This window comes from Trachurus japonicus, chromosome 8 (genome assembly GCF_045865225.1).
Source record: "Trachurus japonicus isolate A0001 chromosome 8, Traja_1.0".
NCBI lineage: Eukaryota > Metazoa > Chordata > Actinopteri > Carangiformes > Carangidae > Trachurus > Trachurus japonicus.
The window spans coordinates 25,232,773-25,252,618 of record NC_140914.1 but is presented as its reverse complement, the minus strand read 5'-3'; the positions used below and the strand labels follow the sequence as shown (position 1 = coordinate 25,252,618).

At 42.1% G+C, this 19,846-nt stretch overlaps 1 protein-coding gene across 2 annotated transcripts in view; it reads right to left on the bottom strand.

Moving 5' to 3' along the window:
• LOC146983391 (serine/threonine-protein kinase N1-like) overlaps positions 1 to 15,937 on the bottom strand; it is a 36,405-nt gene extending 20,468 nt beyond the window's left edge. Inside the window, exons 1-2 of one of the 2 annotated variants that reach the window (XM_085784942.1) lie at positions 15,627 to 15,937; positions 15,349 to 15,505 (exon numbers count right to left, since the gene is read on the bottom strand). In XM_085784942.1, the coding sequence (XP_085641068.1) occupies positions 15,349 to 15,372 (24 nt within the window). In that variant the 5' untranslated portion in view covers positions 15,373 to 15,505; positions 15,627 to 15,937. Of the gene's footprint in view, positions 1 to 738; positions 823 to 15,348; positions 15,506 to 15,626 lie in introns of those variants that run through there. The other variant, XM_085784941.1, reaches the window with a different exon arrangement.
• Positions 15,938 to 19,846: the final 3,909 nt, after the last annotated feature.

Genomic DNA, 19,846 nt, shown 5'->3' with positions numbered 1-19,846 from the left:
CATAATGAGGTGACCGAGACAGAAACTCTTCACAAATAAATAACTTAATTAAAAAGGGATTAAATGATTTTTGAAAAACAAAACATGCAGCATCTGTGCACTGAGTTCTGTGAAGCCCCCTGGATGTCACACTGTACCATATGGTCGTGAACTCGCTCGCTGTGTGCGGGTCGATTGGAAGAAACAACCATATTTTTTAACAAGCAGAAAATCTAAATCTGGACAAAAAGAAAAACAGGACCGCAAGCTGAGTCGTCACCTCTGGGACACAAACCAGCACTGACTGATCCCAGACACCTCAGCCTTGCTCTGGTGGCTACAGACTGTCCTCTTCCTGTCAGTGAGACCCTCACACAGCCATGGCTTTATCTGACTCTCAGCAGTGCAGGGGTCACTGACCCTCCGAGCCCTCACTGTGTGGCAGATGGCCCTCTCTGGCTCCCTATCGGTATCTGTCGTAATACACACACTTACACAAAAGGAAACACGCTCATAGACAGAGAAGATGACAAACACACACACATGCGCAAACAAACAAATTAAAAAAAACCTCCAAAACATGTCTAGTTCTCCTCTACTCACGCTACAGGGGAATAGGAAGTAAAATAACATGAAGTTAGGCCAATATTATGCAAAATACAGGCAGCTGCTCTTGCTCGATATCATTTTGATAAAACACATGAACGCTCTGTGTGCCATATCTGTGGGCACTGGGCAGGTAATAAAATATTTCCTTACCGAGCAACTGTGACACTGAAAAGTTCCCGTGTGATGTGGGCCGGCGGCTGCAGAGCTAGCAGCCCCCATGCATCCATACTGTCTGTCACCTGCAAGGATACGGTCACGCTCTCATTTACAGCTGAAATCTTAAAACCTCAAAGTTTAACACAAGCTGCAGTGGTGCCTGTAGTAGTAGCAAACTGCCTCGTTCATTGCGCCTGTGAAATAGATACAGTTACTAAAAACGGTGCTGACCACAGTATCAGGAACTATGAACACATCGGTTTATAGATACCAGCTCTTAAAGTTACAGTCTCAACCTGTTCTCCGGGTTTAAACTACAGTAACTAACCCACTGCACATGTGTACAGCTAATAGCTCCTTTTAGCCCCTTTGATTACCTTATTCCACACTGCCCAACAGTATCATCATCATCCTATATGAACTAATGCAAATGCTTTTCTGAAGTGTTTATTCTGAGTGAAATAACAATGAGATTCAAATGGAGACATGTTTCTGTCCACCTGATGGATGTAAGGCTCCTGACAGAAGCATCTTTAGCTGTTTAGCTGTTAGCCCCAGGTAGTCACCCACCACTGAGCATGAATATACTAATTATAATAATACATTTTATTTCATAGACGCCTTTCTGACACTCAAGGACACCTTACTATCAATAAAGGAAAATGCAAAATAAACAATAAAAAACCCCACAAAAGATTTAAAAAACAGCTTAAATTAGACAGTGCAATTCTAATCAAATCAAAGAGAAAAAGCAAACTTAAAGGGGAACGATGCAAGTCTGCTCGCTTTTCCGCTGTTCTGGTTAAGCTGCTCTCAGCCATGTGCATCTGTTTACAACGAAGCCGGCGAAAAATCAATAAATTGAGCAGTGGATAACGTTACATAACATAAACGATGTTACGGCGTATGTTTGTGTAGTCTTAACCGTCATAAACATAAGATTAGGGGTTACAGGGTGTGGGGTGCCGAGACGAGAGCTGGGACACCGGGGCGGCGACCGAGTAACTTACACTGATGTTGCAAGGTTGGTTTTCAGCCATGAGACCCAGGTGAAGACAGAGAGCCTCCCTTCTCACTTGTAATAAGTCACAAGTCATGTAGTTAACGATCGCAATTACTCCAGAACTTTTTAATAAGGCAAAAATGTAGCATAGCCACGGGAGAAATCCTGCTTGGTTCCTCTTTAAACAGATGGGTTTTGAATATGGATTTAAAGAGTGGAAGTGAATTGATATTTCTGAGCTCGGGTGGTGGTGGTGAGTTCGAGAGCCAGGGAGCGGAGCGGCTGAAAGCTCTGCTCCCCATGGTGGTGAGACGGGAGGAGGGGACAGTCAAGTGGATGGAGGAGGATGATCTGCACAACAAAAACAGGTGTTCTTTATACTGTACCACACAAAGAACAGAAAAAGTAAATAAAGAATGAAAGAAGAAAGTAAATACAAAGTACACAAACAATCTGTGGTGTTAGCTGCAGCCCTCAGGAGACAGTGATCAAGACTGTGTATAAATATGATCTGAAAAAAACCTATTTGTATGCCTGTAAAAGAATGCATATGGTATGGGCTGACATTGCATTTATATTTTTGTCATATGAAGAAACAGGAAAAAATGTCTGAAACTGCTGACTCTGCTGCACAGGGTGAATATTTTAGGATGGTGGGGGAGGGTAAAAACTGAGAGGAGGACCTGGAGAGATGGACAGTAGTTTTTTGAAGAGTTTAAGAGTTTGAGGTTAAAGATGTAGTTTTTGTAAGAGGAAATGAAGAAACCATATTTTCTGTTACTTCTACTCTATTTATGAGCCCTCACCCAAGGCAAAGCCTGCAACATAGCCATGTCTAACTGTGTAGACATTTTTTGGGGATAAAAATAAATGCATGTACATATTCAAATGTGCAACCTGCGTTTACATTTTCAGCCTCTGAAATGTTTCACAGAGCATGATTTGTGTCGAACATGTTGATGCAGTATGTTAGTGTGAAAAAGGCAAGGCATATAGGTGATGATATGTGGTAAAAGAAGATGCCACCCACCTACCCTCCCCTCTCGATGATGGGAGACTTTCCCCTCCACCTTTGAGTCTGGATGAACAATTCTGACAACAGGTCGTACAAACGTGTTCTTTACAAGCATAACCCAGCCCTTAAAACTCATGGTATGTTCAGTTGTGCTAAGAACATCCATGATCATAACTATCACGGCCCTGTTCTTGCTTTTGCAATTTTGTGATTGTGTGAAAACATACAGCCTTCCTGCCTCAAACACAGAGCTGTTGCCTGCTGTTCACAGGTCTCGAGGCTATAATCAACTATGTTTTAAAAACCTGTAGCTGAGAAAAAAAAGGACAAACACAAAACAATACCTGTCTGTCAGATTGATTGATTACTGTTCTTACATCTCCTAAAATCTGCAACACCCTCCATCTCCCCCCTGCTTGTGTTATTCTTTGTTTACACCTTCACCCTCTTTCTCTCGCTCCCGTTTTTATCCTGCATTATCCTGTCACACACTCTGGTTAGCAGCCTTCTGCCCGGTGCTGCCGGTGGGTGACAGAGAGCCATCCCTCTGATTAAGTTTTAATGGCCCGTCGGCTCCTCTTGCCGTGCCTGTGCCTATAAATAGAGGTTAAGTCCATTTTGTTGTAGTAGAGACAGTGGGGGAATGCTCCAGTTGCCAGCACCCTAACTCTGTCATATTGTTACTCGTTCATTCATTCACTTACTTACTTACTTACTCAACAGCTGCAGTTCACACGAAGCAATAATAATTATGGGGCTTGTGAGTGAGCATTTAACCTAATTGTTAATATAGCATTGCCAAAACTAATCATCATTTAATAAATCTACCCTGAGCCAGATATTGCATGAAGGGGTGTTTTTTTTTTAGGGGAACAGGGGATTGGGATTTCCAGGAAGTTACTGTTGATGAAAAATATGTTTATTAACAGGAAAATGTGGATCACACAAGTTCATGGCCTGAGCTTTAGGATGTGCCCTCCTCCCCCCACTTTTTGTAGTATAATAATGTGTCATTTTAAAGATGCTGCGAATGTCACATAATGCTGGAAGCTGAAGAAACAAATGTGACCCCTTGAACCAGCTGTTCAAGGAAGTGACCGTCTCAGGAGAGCAGAGAAAGGCTGTGGTTAATTAAGAGAGGCAGAGGAAAACATGACTTCAGTGGTCCAGACTGGACACTCGCCACCATGTGAGAGGAAAAGTTATGAGGTCAGAGTTCTCTAAATACTGGTATTCATTATTTTAATGGTGTGTGTGTGTGTGTGTGTGTGTGTGCGCACAACTCAAACTGCTTATAAAAGATAAAGTGAGACAGAATTTGGGAGAAGAAACATGTTTGAATTCTTGAACTCTCCTGTGAACATCCTGATGCCTGCATGCAGCCGCCTTTAGTCTGCAGTGGATGGGATTTGGGTTAAGAGGGGAGTGTGGGGGGGGGGTCCACTAATCTCTCTAAACACACATTTATACAGACCCACACTGGCCAGCACATGATATAAACTGATGGATCCCAAATAAAACATATGAATAATACACAAAGGAAAAGCCTGAACATGCAGCCACCTGAACAGTCTAACAGTCTCCCACACACACACATACAGGACTTACACTGCTGTACTGCTCATGAAAAATAAAACAGCAGCGTAAGACAAAGTGAAGTGGATATTGTGAGTGCTAACAGGAAGAAATGTTGCTTCTCATTATGCCAACACAGCAGATCAGAGGGAAGTCTACGTACTACAGTCAGCGTTAACGTCAGGGCATTGTCCCGCTCAGTGAGCAGACTCTTATGTGGGTAACTGGGCCAGCCGACTGCAGACTAGAGCAGCAGGGTTAAATGAGTCTTCAGTCACAACACCATGCTGGTGATTTGTGGGTGGTTTTGTGTTTTAAACTGATTGACAAAGTCAAATGTTCCATATCTGGAGTAAATAACAGATGAGAAGATCAATAATACCACTCTCCTGTCTCTGCTGTAGCCTAAATACATGGCCAGCAGCCAGTTAGCTTAGCGCAAAGTCTCTCAGTCTGAAAGCAACAACACCTACACAACAGTACCTCCAGACCAACAATGAACCTCATTATATTTCCTTTGTTTTGTCCGTGGATGGAACAAATGGTGAAATAATAATATGGTCCCTTTAAAAGGGACTTTTTTCAAGCAACACACTTCAAAAAATAAAAATCCCTATGTTACCAAATCCAAATTCCCAGCTGAATATCTAGTCTGGTATTACAAATTCAATTCTGGCCCTCTATGAATGAGTTAACAGCTTACAGAATGTACCTTGGACTATGTGTGTTTCTTGTTAATCCCTAAAATCCCTCATATTCCAGGGGAAATTCTGTTGCCAAATCTCCTTTTGCTGTTTTACAGTGCATCGCGGCTGTATGTATATCCCCTGTACAACCATTGCCTGATGAAAGCATCACGTGCCCCAGAGCCGGCGACTCTGCCGGTCTGAGTAAACAGGAGAAAGTCTGTGTTGAAGGTTAGGTGAGAAAGACTGTTCTGTGCGTGTCTGAGTGCACATCTGTCTGCATGCCTGCGTCTGAGGCGGCGTGTGCGTCTTTGTGTGTGTGTGTGTGTGTGTGTTCCAGCAGTGTCCGCTCCACAGCTGGGGAGGAGCACATCACCATGAATGGCATCTTTGTGAAAGGGTCGATCTTCTCAAGAAACTTCAGTAAATGCTTATGTGTTTGTGTTCCCAGCTTTGTCCATTGTGAACTCTGCGGCAACAAACAGTGGCTCTGTGCAGGCTCCTGAGGAATAAGGCAGCATAAACCCCCAGCGAGAACAGCTCTCTGGTCCACATACTTAATCTGCTTCTGTCATGCGTGTTAACAGAGGCTTGTGCAAATGGGACAGGTGAAGGACACTGAACAAAATGACCATAATGCAATCTTGCAAAAATGAGCAAAACCAAAACAATTCTGGATGATTATTTTCTTAAGCGAGCCGTGAAGCTGGTGTAGTGAAAAACAAAACAAAGCCACCAGCAGTCAAGAGCAGCCGCTGACCAGGTGAGAGGTAACAGGAGTCCAGCAGACTACCTACCTGCATGTAAAAAGGCAGCAAACAAAGTAGTTGACCTACAACAGTCAACATGGATCAGAGTGTTACTCAGTGGGAAACTAATGAGGCACTTCATGGCTCTACAGTCAGAGCTACTATAACCACCATTGTGTGGATTTTATGTTTCCAGATTGGAAAGCTCAAACTTTCCCAACCAAGGTGAGCTTTAAAACCCCTCCTGGATGTTCTGGGTCTACTCCATGTCACTTGAATGTGGCCAGAAAACCTCCAGAGGAACTGATCCTCGACTGACTCCACACAGTGAAGGAACAGTGACTCCACACTGGAGCTCCCTCTGGGTGTCTGGATGCCTCCCTGTGGAGCTAACTCATCTTGCCTACCAGCTCAGCTGCCTCTCCATCACAACAGACCGGTACAGTGCCCGCGTTACTGCTGATGGCCGTGAACCGTGATTGTGTGGAGCTGCCACCCTGTGGGCCCCCCACCTGCAGAGACAGGCATCAGGGTTGGGTGCCACGGTCGGCCAATCCCTGGCATCATAGACTGGCTCCAGGACAAAGTGAGAGTATAAAGTCTGTATATTAAAGGGATAGTTCAACATTTTGGCAAATTTGCCTATTGTCATAATCCCTATATTCATAGGAGTAGGTTCATTACCTTTAATTATCGGTGCATGTCGTTTCGAGATCCGAGACGTGAGCTGCTCAGCAAACACAATAGAGGTGAATGGTACAGGTCCCCTGTCCCTCATCAAACTCATCAAATACACAACCCAACAACTCCAAAACACTCTTGTGGACAAGTTGTGACCTGCACATTCACCAGACTATGAAATAATCATGTAACATTAGGAGACAGAGTTGTTTTCGAGGCAAATGCATAGCTGGAACTACATTTGATATCACTCCACCCAACAGCCATGTCGAATTTGCCAAAATGTTGAACTATCCCTTTAAGAGGAAAGACTGATTGAAATGATTTTAAAGGGACTACGAGGAGTTTCAGAAAGCAAAGTGTTTTCACACTACATTTCCCATGAGCCTCTGTGCACACAATGAAATTCTTGGACCAGTGCAAGAAGGACGAAAGCGAAAACATTTGCCAAGAATGTTTTCACTAATCAAGAACGAAAGTCGGAGGTTCGAAAACAATCAGATACCGTCGTAGTTCTGACCATAAACGATGCCAACTAGCGATCCGGCAGCGTTATTCCCATGACCCGCCGGGCAGCGTCCGGGAAACCGAAACTAGGAAATGAAAACGATATATTTATCGAAAATGGACCCATTAACAAGTGTGGGTAATGTAGATTCATCCACATTAATACGTGACTCTTTTATAACCAAAAGCAAACTCCTTGGGGTCTCTTTAATGGCAGTGATTAAAAAGACATACATCATCTTCTAGCTGTTTGGACTGGAGACTGAACTTCTCAGAATGCAATGTGTGAGCTGCATGAGAGTGGAGAGGACTGAGAGGTCTGAGAAAGTCGTTAAATGTTTGATTCCCAGTGTTTTCACATTTGGTTGTTACCAGCTTAAATATGAGGAGCAGAGCACAGCACTGTGTGACGGGGCCATGATGTCTTCTGAGAGCCCTGCTATGTAATGGAATGGCTGAGCAGGCACGATGGTAATGGACATGGAAAGCAGATTAAAAATGATTATGGCAGAAGGGCTGAGGGGGATAAGAGGTCCATTCCATAATGCAGATGATTATCCCTCTTTACTGATGCTGTTGATTACGATAGCACGGCACTCATAAACACTGGACAAGAGGAGGAAAAACACACAGGCGACACAAATGTTTACAGATTTGTGCTACTTTAATTACAGTATAATGGCTAATGAAAAAAAGACTCCATTAGTAAAGGAAATGTGCTTTAAGGTCACAGCGGTCCACGGCAGCAGCGGCTCATCCACAAATACCCAGTTGCTTACAGATTTTTGATTTATGCCCAGCACATTGCACTTTTTAAGAAAGAAGGCTGTAATTATTTCTCACTGTCAACAAATCCAGTAACAGTAAAGTAACAATACATTAGGTAATCCTAGTATTCAGTCTGAATACTGTCCTATTGTCCTTCCCTGCCTATTTAGTCCTACTGAAAATATAGAGCTTCAAAAACAGGTCACAAATGTAGTTAAATTTTTTAAAAGGTAACTTCCTCAAAATAGCTTCTGCTACACAGACAACTTGGCAACAACAATGAAATCACTATAGGTTTTGGTCTTTAATGGTATTTATTGTCATTTAGTAAAGTGTAGAAGCCTTCTCAATGAATAAATAAAAACAGATACACATTTGGGAAGCTAAAGTAAAAATGTTTCATAATGAGCCCAATAGTAGAGCTGTGTGAAGAAGAAGAAGAAGAAGAAGAAGAAGAAGAAGAAGAAGAAGAAGAAGAAGAAGAAGAAGAAGAAGAAGAAGCATAGACTGTCTGGAAACTGCCACACTGCCCATGACAAATCACATGGCAGCAGCTGCAAAGATGACATATGTCAAACTACCAGCCGCAGCCACACATCTCAATGTGACTTTGTCCTTTTTGGTGTCTTCTGTGGACTTTCCCTCTGTAGACGCTGCATCCTACTGTATTCTTTAGACTATTTATACTCCTCCAGTTACAACTCTCATAATCTCTCATGCATTGTTGACGGCGGGTAAAAAAAAAAAAAAAAGGCTAACTCACAATGGCACCTGGCCACTATTTGTGTCTCAGTATCTCTCAGTTCCAGCAATTCAGCCTCTGAGACTTTAATAACAACAATGGCAGCAGTTTGGGTTACACTCTGAAGGCTGGGCTTGTTGTTGCGCTGCCCTGCCACCACCTCCGTCTCTCTCTTCTCCAGCAGGTAATAATAGCGGCGTTTCTCCCCTGTCTGTCTCACTTTTACAGCTTCTGGGCTGACGGAACAGACAGTCCACTGTTGAGGGCAGCATCACGGCCGAGCGCGCCTCTGCTCCCATGAAGCCCCGGGTCTGTGCTCCCCTTAAACCCAACACCACTCCCGCAGCACAACACACAGGCTGTCACATGACCCTCTGTACGGTGGCGGGATAACTCATCTCAAATGCCTCAGGTGTAACCACAATCAGGTCACACGGCACAGGTTCCTCTGGTTCTCTCTGCTTTAGTTTCTACTCACACGGCTTGTGTCAACCTATATATTCTCATTTGTACATATGCTGCACAGGGTTAAAATGCTTGGCGACCAATATGCTAGTACCATCTGGTCACAAGACAAGCTACAGAAAAGTTAGACATGACAAATTTACACATAGTGAGTTACTGTACCTGCTAAGCTCACTGCTTACATGCTAACAGGTAACAAGAGCTACATTAGGCTCTTTCAGTTTTCTCTATCCTGTGCCGATAAACCCCTTCTAGCATTTTCTTGACAGGCTTGTACATCATTTTGCTGAAGAGAGAGGAAAAAGCTATTCCTGCTCTCCTACTTTATTCATAGTCTGTACAGTAGCTTCAGCTCCAGTCTGATCACTGCCTACAGTGGAGCAGTTCACATATTCAGAGGAGGTTAGATAAAACTGGATGGTCACACTTCCTGGTTATGATAGTTTCCTACTTTTTGACTCTGCTACTCAAAAAGTCAACAGTGACAATATAACAATCTTGTCTAAACGCTATTTATTTCTTTTCTTTATTCAACCATTCACTGATTTAAGTTTATGGAAATGTAATTTCTTCCCTTCCAATATCAGATAGGCGGGGCTACCAGATTAGCATGCTAAAATAGAAGAAAAGATGTGATGTGTAGGCTTTCCACCTCTGGAGACAGCTGTTTGTGAGCACAGGAGTGAACTTTGGTGCTGAACTTGCAATGTTTCTTCTATACTAGTAAACAGCTGTTAATGCTAACACTGGCTCTGTAACAATAGTAAGGGATACTCGACTTTTGGGTGAAATTTATGGAAAATGTAAAAAGTTCATGCTACAGTGATATTATTGTGAAAGTATGGTATTCAAGTAGAGGCATGGAATGGCTAGCGCTATTTCTTAATCTCAAGCAATTTCTTGAAAGAAGAGCTAAAAACATATGGTATATAGTATACCTTCATATTCATATAGTATACCAAAACAAAAAATGTCAATGAATGTGCCAAAGGACGTCCACTTCTCAGCCTTTCTGTGACTCTTCCAGTCTCTCTGTGTCCAGGTACTGTTGATCTGTTGATGGATTGTTATACAGGTGTCGTCTTGGTCTCATGATGTCAGAATGTGAACGTGCGTGATGAAGAGGACTGTTTCAATACAAACTGTCACTGAACCAGAACATTTAGTGGTCGACTCATGGATCAGACACTTTGTTGGAGAACATTATGTTATGTGATACGTACTCAAACACTGAACAGTCAGACATGTGCATTTAAAAGTTTAGAGAAGGTCAAATTAAGTTCACCTGTAAAAGTTATAAAGCATTTTAGGCACATTCTGAAATTTCATCCGGCAGAGTAGTGAATATCTTATTTCCCAGGTAAACTGTGATATGACAACTCAGTTTTACCTCCTTGATATCATAAATAAAGCTATCATCAGGTTTTAGGTCTAAGGCTCTAAAGCAAAAATATCACATGTGATTTTGTTAGTATGGATCAGCTCTACTTGTGCTGCATTCTGCTGATTCAATATACAGTTGCCTCTTGTTTGGCCCTTTTACCTCAGAGGTCTTTCAGTGACAAACCCAGGCTAAAAACCACAGCGTAAGCTATTTCACAAGCACCGCTGAGCCTCAGTGCCCAGTAGCACTACAAAACTACTTTAGCAACCAATCAATGCTCGTTTTCTCAGGCCAACACATGGCTCCTAAATGGCTCTCTTCCTCTGTGACCTTCCTATCCCGAGCCATACTGACAAAATTATGGTCTCCAGATTGAATTTACGATATGTTGCTCCTCCAATGTTACACCATTTCTCTAACTTGTCCTTCTTAGCAACACATTCTTTAATCCTGTAATACCAACAATCCCTTAAAGCCCTAAAACACTCGCACAACCAGCTTAGAAAAAGCCAAAACGTAGTTGGACACAAGTAACCAGTAGTTCTCCACCTGTTTCTCTGTTGTACTGTATCTTCTTTTATTCTTTTTTGCTGTAATACTCTAGCTTGGTGTCAATGATAACTAATCCCATGAAAGCCTGGTGGGTGATGGGCATACAGCAACAACAGCTGGTGCTCAGACTGGTCAGCTGAATGTCATAGAAACACGGGGAGTCACAGATCGTCAACCGAGGGGATACTTAACATTTTTCATCTTTTATTTTCCTTCATTGGTATTTAAGATACCAGCTTCCCTCCCTGGCATTTACTGGGAATGTCTGGCTGTTGCCTAATGAGCGAATTTAGGGTTTGACGCACCCATTGGTTTTATTAATGAACGCCATTAAGATATTCTATCAGCGCGCTGAAGCTGTAATGCAGCAGTTATGTTTGTCTGCTGGTATCCGGGGGAGAGACAGATTTCTGCAGACACAGTGTAATCCTGGATTCAAGCAGGAGGGACTGGATGTTGGGGGGTTGGTGTTGGTGTGTGTATGTGTGTGTGTGTGTGTGGGTAACTGAGGGCACTAATGCTCCCCTCGTAGGAGGTCAGACACACAGTCAAGTCCACAGTCTCCTAATCCTATTATCCATAGCGGTGGCAGCTGGAGACACACATTATTATGAGTGTGATGCAAGACATCACCGTTATACATCACTGTTATCGCTGTTATGACATGCGTGAGACCATCAACGGATCTCAGCTCATAGTAGCACTTCAATACGAGCGTGTTTAAGAGTCTTCAGATGCCATTAAAGAAATGGACCAAGTTGCTTTCACTCTCTCAGATGATCAATAAAAAAGTAATCTGGAGCTGCCACAGAGGGAAGAGGCAGCAGCTCCTCTCTGACTTGCACAACTCTTTCAGATGATACCGACAGGAAACGGCACAAATAAAGAATTCATGAGAGGGCAGCCGCGTAGCGTATACAGCTATCGCAAAGTGTAGGTTATGTTATCAGCTCAGCGCAGAGCTCACGTCCTCAGCAGGAGGCTTGATTTACATTCCTTAAAGCCATCTGAAGGAGAGGAGGGGCCGACGAGTAAACAGGCTGCAAATTGATCAGTGCAGGAGTCAGCAGTGGAGGCGGCACCGAAAAGTGCAGAAACACACTGAGGTTAAGCTACGTTTTTACACTGATGGCCTCGTTCAGCGCATATACAGCAGGGATAATGTGTTTTTAACAGAGGGATGGGGGAGATGCAGGAAGACAAAGGGAGAGTGGGTCATTTCAGTTGTTTTCCTCAGCGAGTCCGGTAGTGGTAACCTCCAATGGGGAACGAGTGCCGGCAACATTACAGCCTTGATGAGGCTACTCAGGAGAAATAAAGGAAAGAGCTCAATCAGCGCACCGCTGTGCCTCGGTCCACTTTGACAGGTTCAGCCTATCATCGTTACGGACGTGGCCCCTTGATCTCAATCAGCCATCGCTCACCGCCCGTCTGCAGGCCCACGTTAATGATGACTGAACCCTCAGCATCACCACAGAGAGAGGCCGAATTCGTCACGCGGGGCAGAAACTGCTCGAGTGGAGCTCAGACAATCATCTAGGAGTTATAAATCGAGTCATGAGGCCATAAACGCATTTAAATGCATCACTGACAATGCAGGGAGAGACAAATCAAGAGTTAATTGCATTGCACTGTATGCGGCTCTTGATCTGCTGTATGCATTTCAGTATTGGAGAACAAGTCTGAGAGAATAACCTCAGGGATGTCCACTCTACAGATTTATAATGAAACGTCTGCATTACTATCTGGTGGAGAGGTTTTAAAAGAAGCTCCTGGAGTGTCCTATCTAATGTGCTGCTCTTATTTACAGGACGCCAACCCACTGTCATAAAGACGTCTAAGAAGAACATTAAGGCAAAATTAATGTTGCACGTTTCCTCGGGCTAAACCGAGGCAATTTGTCATCATGTGGGAGGACCTTTGTAAACATAAACAACAACAAAACGCTGTTTAATGATCCACATAGACAGGCTCTGTATAATAGAAGGAGTAGAGGGTAGACACATGCAACTAAGACAAAACAGTGTCAGTATCAAATGGAAATGTTACACCAATAGCTACGCAGCACTATAAATGAAATGTGTCTTTTTCTTCTGAACTCTTGAGGAAGACACTTTTTGAAAAAAAAAGGCAAACAGATTCTTTGACCGAAGCCAAACCTGTGTTTCTGTGACAGGCCCACTGGTGCAGTGCAGGACGTGACGGTGCACTATGACATATATTAGCTGTTATTGTTGATCTCCACGCCTGCACGGACAACGTAGCTTTCCAAGAAACACTGCACTGCACCTTCTCTGTTCAGGGAAATTGCTAAATGTCAAGGAAGGAGTTTACACTCACAACAAATGATTCGACAGCATCAGATGGTTTGTGTGTAGAGGATGGCGTGAGAGTGGGCTGATTAATGCCAAATGAAAACATTTGGCATTGCGCTTTTTGTAAATAATATCACACTTGTTGCTTACTGGCAGCAGGAAATATGGGTAGTGTGTGGTTCTAATTACTTGTTATATGTCAATCACAAATCTTTTAAAACTTAAAGGGATAGTTCAACATTTTGGCAAATTGGCTATAGTCATAGCAGTAGATTTGTTACCTTTAATTGTCGATGCAAGCTATTTTTAGAACGGCCGAGCCGCGAGCTGCTCAGAGCTACGCTACGGAGGCTAATGGGATTTCTTGGTTTCCCTCATCAAACTTATCAAATACACAATCCAACAACTCCAAAACACTCTCGTGGACAAGTTGTGATCTGCACATTTACCACGCTATGAGATAATAACAGAACATTACCAGACGGAGTTGTCCTCAAGGCAAATGCAGAGACTGAATTTACCTCGAAAACAACAGCCAAGGGAAACCAAGAAATCCCATTAGCCTCCGTAGCGTAGCTCTGAGCAGCTTGCGGCTCTGCTCCGCCGTTCTAAAAATAGCTTGCACCGACAATTAAAGGTAACGAACCTACTGCTATGACTATAGGGATTATGGCAATGGGCCAATTTGCCAAAATGTTGAACTATCCCTTTAATCAAGTTAGAGTGACTGAAATTAACAAAATAAACAACAAACATCCGCTGCACAGAGTGATGTGTGCTGGCTCCTGGCGTGAGCACTCAGCCTTTAATTTTTTACATTTTTCCTCTGCTGTGTCCTAAGCTGGACCGACACCAGAGTCACTGTAACCCAACCCCTCTAAATTAGACCTGGAGCTCTGACACCGCAACACCCTCTGTGACTCACCCATGACTACCTGAGGGCAACTGCTGTGTCACAAATGGGAAATCATTTCATGTAATCTGGGAAATGTCATCTCTACCAAGGGCACAGTGGAAAGCAGTGGCTGGAGCGGTGAGATAATATGTGAATCATACCCACTTTTGACTCTTGTGAGATAGAAAAAAAAGTCACATTAATTATGTGAATACAGTCTTCTGCCCTAACAATACCACTGACTTTGTTTCGTCCATTGTCTGTTTGTTTATGTTGATCACAGACAGGAGGTCACAGCGGGGGCACGAGGCCCTCAGTGGCAGAGGTAAACACAGCCTAATACAATTACATCCATTTACTTTCAGCCTTTAATGTGTGACACTGTCCAACTCACTACTGGCTCTCTATTAGCTCCTAAAGTGGACACTAACTACAGTGCAACTCCACCCATTTAGAAATGAAGAGCAATTCACTCACTCATCAATCTCTAACTCTGGATGTGAAGATTTTGTGTTAAGTATCAGTGTCAACTGAATATTCTTTAACTCTCCTTTGGAAAAAACAAAAAAACATCTTGGAGTCTGAGAACTTCTGATGGATATTTCTCACAGATTTCCATCATTTTCACCCTGTGAAAACAGTAAAACTCTGATACAAGCTTGTGCTAAACAACCAGGTTGAAATTAAGATTTAAAAAATGTTTCCTCAAGTTTGGCGAAGTGAAGTGCCTGAAAAATCACATGCACATTTTAAACTGGCTTGAGTTATGGAAACGTGGGAGTCTCTATCGTCTGTTCCATATGAATGCAGCTTTGGACGCGACGAATTTTAACAGATCTGTGTCAAAAGATTTGGTGTGTGGCGTTTCACAGACCTGGGTGCCGCTTACCAGGCATGGATGGTTTTAAAAAACATACTATGCAGTGTGTTGCATTTTTGAACCTTAACCTATATTAGGAAGCAAAAATCAGGATACCTCAGGCTATGCAGCTTCAGTTTGGACCATTTGTAATCTGTCTTTTGTATACACCAACTTTTCAATAATAAATTGCAAGAGTAGGGCTTTAAGAAACAATATCACTGGTCAGCAATCAAAAACAGAGGGTTTCTGAGACGATTTCCATCAAACATCATCTAATCACTGCAGATATCCACAAGAATCAATTGGAAAATCTCCAGATGCATTACTGTGTTGCACATATTGAGCTCTAATATACACAATAACAAACCAGCTTCAACACAGTAGCAAAAAAGTTGGTAAACTCACTTGTAGCTCGTTATTAGCCATCATGTGCCTCACTGACAGCCAATTAGATGGTGACTCCTCCAGGTGACTTCTGTTGTGTGTCTGACTTTACAGCTGAGGGATCATTGTAGACCTTTCAGTTGAAGTCCTCCACTGGCTAAACACAAGCATGGGTGTCCTGGAGAAGAAGGAAAAAAGACGCAGTTTGATGCACTGAGTTGCAAAATGTCAACACCGTGACGTCTGGAGACACATCAGAAAGGAGCAGGTGAGTAGAGGAGGCAGGAGCAGACCATCACCTCCTGAAAGCAGGATGTCAACTCTTGGACTCTGATCTGCATCACGCAGTGCAGTGTGTCCTGTAGTTGGGAGAGAGCGGCCGCTGCTGCTGCAGGCTGTCTTCTCATCCTCTGAGAGGGAAACACTGCGAGGAAACCCGAAACCCGCCACGATTCACCGGCAGACTCCGTCCTGCTTATTTGGGGTAACTAAAGCCATCTTGCCTACGGCGGTGCACTCCTACTCGGCTCTGCGGAAAGCTGAGAGCCGGTGAATGATGCTGCCGGGGAGGGGGGAACAAGTGTTAAGTCAGCTTCAAAACAATAAAAGCGACTTCCGGCTCCACACTTCAACGTAAAAGTCACATTCATAAACGGGGATACGCGTTTTCTTCAGGGAGGCCTGCATTTAATATATGAGCGGTCCATTAACAGGCCTATTAAATAGTTGTTTATGTGTCAGTCTCTTGGCTACAAGTTCAGTTCAAGCATTTACATAAAAGAAAACAGAAACTTTAAGCTAATAGCTAGCTGGTTGTTGGTTAGCATGTCTCTGCACGGTTTCCCGAAGCTAACGTTACATGAAATGTGGTTGGTTAAGCGTCATATAACAAATAACTACTCACTTGGGGGTTTGCAAGTTAACTGGAACACCAAGTACAAACATAGCACTCGTTTTAACCTTCAATAACAAACTTATTGTAGTGTTTTTACAGACAAAGCTACCGGTAATTACAGTTAAACCTACCTCAGGCTCAGGAACATTACAGCACATATGGGTTGCACTACTCAAGTCTGCAGGGGCTTTGTGAACTGGTCATGCTAAACAAATTACCCCTACTCTCAATGTTTTTTATTAGATAAAAGTGACCGGTTGAAGCAGAAGTGAGTGCTGCATTTTTTTTTAAGGAATCCTTTGTGCATTGATTACTGACGACGCCTGCTCACAGGTGGGATATGCTTTTATTTTGACACGAAAGTTCTTCTTCCTGTAGTGTCATCGCTGCTTTCTGTCGGCAGCTTGATGCAGCTGGGCTCAGCCTCAGATCTCTGCGGCAGCCGAGCGCCCTCCTGCTTCACCCTGAGACCTGTTGATCACATTGTACATGGCAGTCAACTGGCCTATTGAGAAAGCTAGCAAATGTCTTATCTTCACTGATGCTAATTCTTTGGTATGACATATTGTACAGCCAATTATGCTTTCAGAATATGGTGGACAAAAAATGACAAAAGTATGAATAAATAAATAATGAAATAATGAAATAATAAAATAAATAATGAAATGCGTAAATAAATGAAAAATAAATTCATTTTGCTAATGAAAAATGCCATATCTGTTTCTGCATTTATGTATTTTACTGGTTTGCCCAGCTGAACAATCTCACTGCCTATCCAATTAGCATACAGACACAGAAATAAATAAATAAATAAATAAAAGCAGAAATCTGGAAATACATGCAGAAACACATAAATGAATACATTTATAGAAACAAAAATAGCATTTTCTATTACCAAGATGAATCCATTTTGCATTTAATTATTTATTTGTGCATTTATTTATCATTAATGTCATTCCTTTATATCAGGCCTTTAGGCTTCTGAATCACACAATTTAAGCTCAAAGCAACCATTACCTATAACTTGTCTTTTTAATGAATATGTGGACACAAGAGAACATGACCAGACGAAGCCACACAGGGCCCCTGAGATAAAATGATCCCATCCACATAAAGTCAATGGAGTGCCCTTAAGGTTAACATAAGGTGAGGCAGCTGTCAAAGAGCATGGGCGAACGCTCTCTCTCTCTCTGGGGACTGGTGTTTCTAATGGCAGATAAACCTCTGTCATAACATTTATCAGCCTCTTGCATTTGTTCTCTTCTGCACGGTCATCTTCTGTCATTGTATGAGAGGGGAAGCCAGTCTGCTCTGCACATGAATGAATGAAAGCCTTATTGCCACAAGAGGCATTTGCCATGCATTAGACTTGTGCAGCAACAATATGACCACTGTATCACCAGATTCTCTCACAGACGTAAGGGAGGCATGCCCCGAAACATACATGGAGAGGAAATTTACTTACTCACCCAGTAGCATCCATTCATTACATTGTCAGTAAGGGAGGCTTAAGGATGCAACATCTTAACCCTTTAACACTATTAACAAAATCAATCAGATTTTATATGATGCTTGTTCTTCTGGTGCCGAGTGTTGTATGTTGAGCCTTTTGTAAACCAGGTTTCCTGTATCCAACAATTTTCAACTGAAGTCAGCTGAGATGTGTGGGATCCTGCATTATGTTGACCTTTGACCCCATTCGCGTCATATTATGAGATGTGGTCCAAACATGTCATTTTAAGTAGTTTGTGATATAGAGTCGATGAGGTGTCAGAGGACCAGACATAAAATACATAAATTAATACTAATTCAACAATCTAACAATATTCCACTGTAAAAGCTCTGCCTTTAAGAATAGATGAAAGCAAAATCAATCAAACACAAAAACTAGTATTGCTTATGACTGAATTATTATCATATTTTACATAATTTACTTGTCAATACTAATTCATCAGTGTTTTCGCAGCATTTAACTTCTGTAACTGCTAGAGGAGGAGCTATACTTCAGTTTAGTACACTAGTTCCCTTGTAGGGGAAATCTGAGGCGTTGAGTTCTGACATAATTTGTGTTCATAATATAATATTCAGAACAATGTTCTGTTTTCTAAACAGATCCCATCTTGTGTTCTGAAAAATAACTTGAAACTGTAGCTGTCAGAGAAATGAAGCCTAGTGGAGTACAAAGAACAGTATTTCATTTGAGATGTGTTGGAATACAGAAGTATATGAGGGTGTTTTCAAGTGGAAATAAACTGTGTGTTAAGGAGTAGACAACTGTAAGTGACGACTGCACTCAGAGGTGTATCAGGAGGACAGGTTATGTGTCATTGGAGTTCATACCTGTGCAGGTACTCATCCACTCTGAGAGAGCATCACCTGAGCCGCTCAACATCTGAGCCACATCACTGCAGGAGAGCAGTTTCTAATTACCATGAACTTTACATGTCACTCAGAGCACAGGCCATAATTCACCATCAGGAGCTTCAGGAGTATACGGCTCCAGTTTCCCTTCCATACTCACATCATTAGTCCAACTTAACAGGAATATTTCAACCAGCAGCGAGATAACCAGTCGCCTTTATCTGAGGTAGAGCTGAGGAAACACAAGTTGTTTCTGTTGCCCCTTGGTGTTTCCTCTGATTCTTATCACTTCACTGTTACTGTCTGTTCCTCTGGCTCTTCTCCTGTGAAGCTTTGTGTTGACACAGTTTTCTAAGTGTAACATGAATAAGAACTCAAACCACACTCACCAGGAAGCACACTGAGTTCTGCCTGTGTGCGCATTAAAAGTCTGACACACTATGAAGCAGATTTCAAACAATTTTATTTTACTTTTTGCCCATTTCATACTTAGAATTATTTGGCAACTGGAGCAACAGCACAACACCAAAAGTTCCTGCAATACAAAAGAAGATAGTGGCAAACATTTACAAATATTTAAATATTCACGATGTAAACACTTATAATGTATGCTGATTGTATTATATGAAAATTAAATTAAGATTACGATAAACTTTATTTGTCTTTGACAGGAAACTTGTCTTAGGCAAATGCATAGTAACACATAATATCAAAGTAAAAGAAGCTTTACAGGCACTGAAGACTTTATTAAACTATATAGGTTCACATAAAGATCCATTCATAAACGCATGCAGTATTAATTTTAGTCTGTTATACTTCCTGATAAAACTAGTAGAAACTCTTAGATATGTTGATATAGCAGCATTCAACAGCAATGGCTACGTTTACTGTTTTAGCACAAATATAATTTAATAATAGAACATGCACAGTGGCTGCAGTATAAATGTTTTATAAAACTATATTCTGTATATGCTGTGTTCAGATGTCATAAATATCCATGTGCCTCTATAAAAACATGCATTTTGACAATAGAAGTAAAGGGAATTTGATTATTTATGGGAATAGGAAACACAGATATGGTGATTTATTGTAAATTAATATGATAATGATACTTATTGTGGAGTGAACATTAGGTTAGTGTTTCTCTCATGCAGCCAACAGGTGGCAGTGTTGTTTATTTAATGTCTATGAGCTCAGACTGGCCTCACCTACCTTTTACAGACACAAAGAGAAAGACACAGGTGCTTTTCCTTCAACACCAGA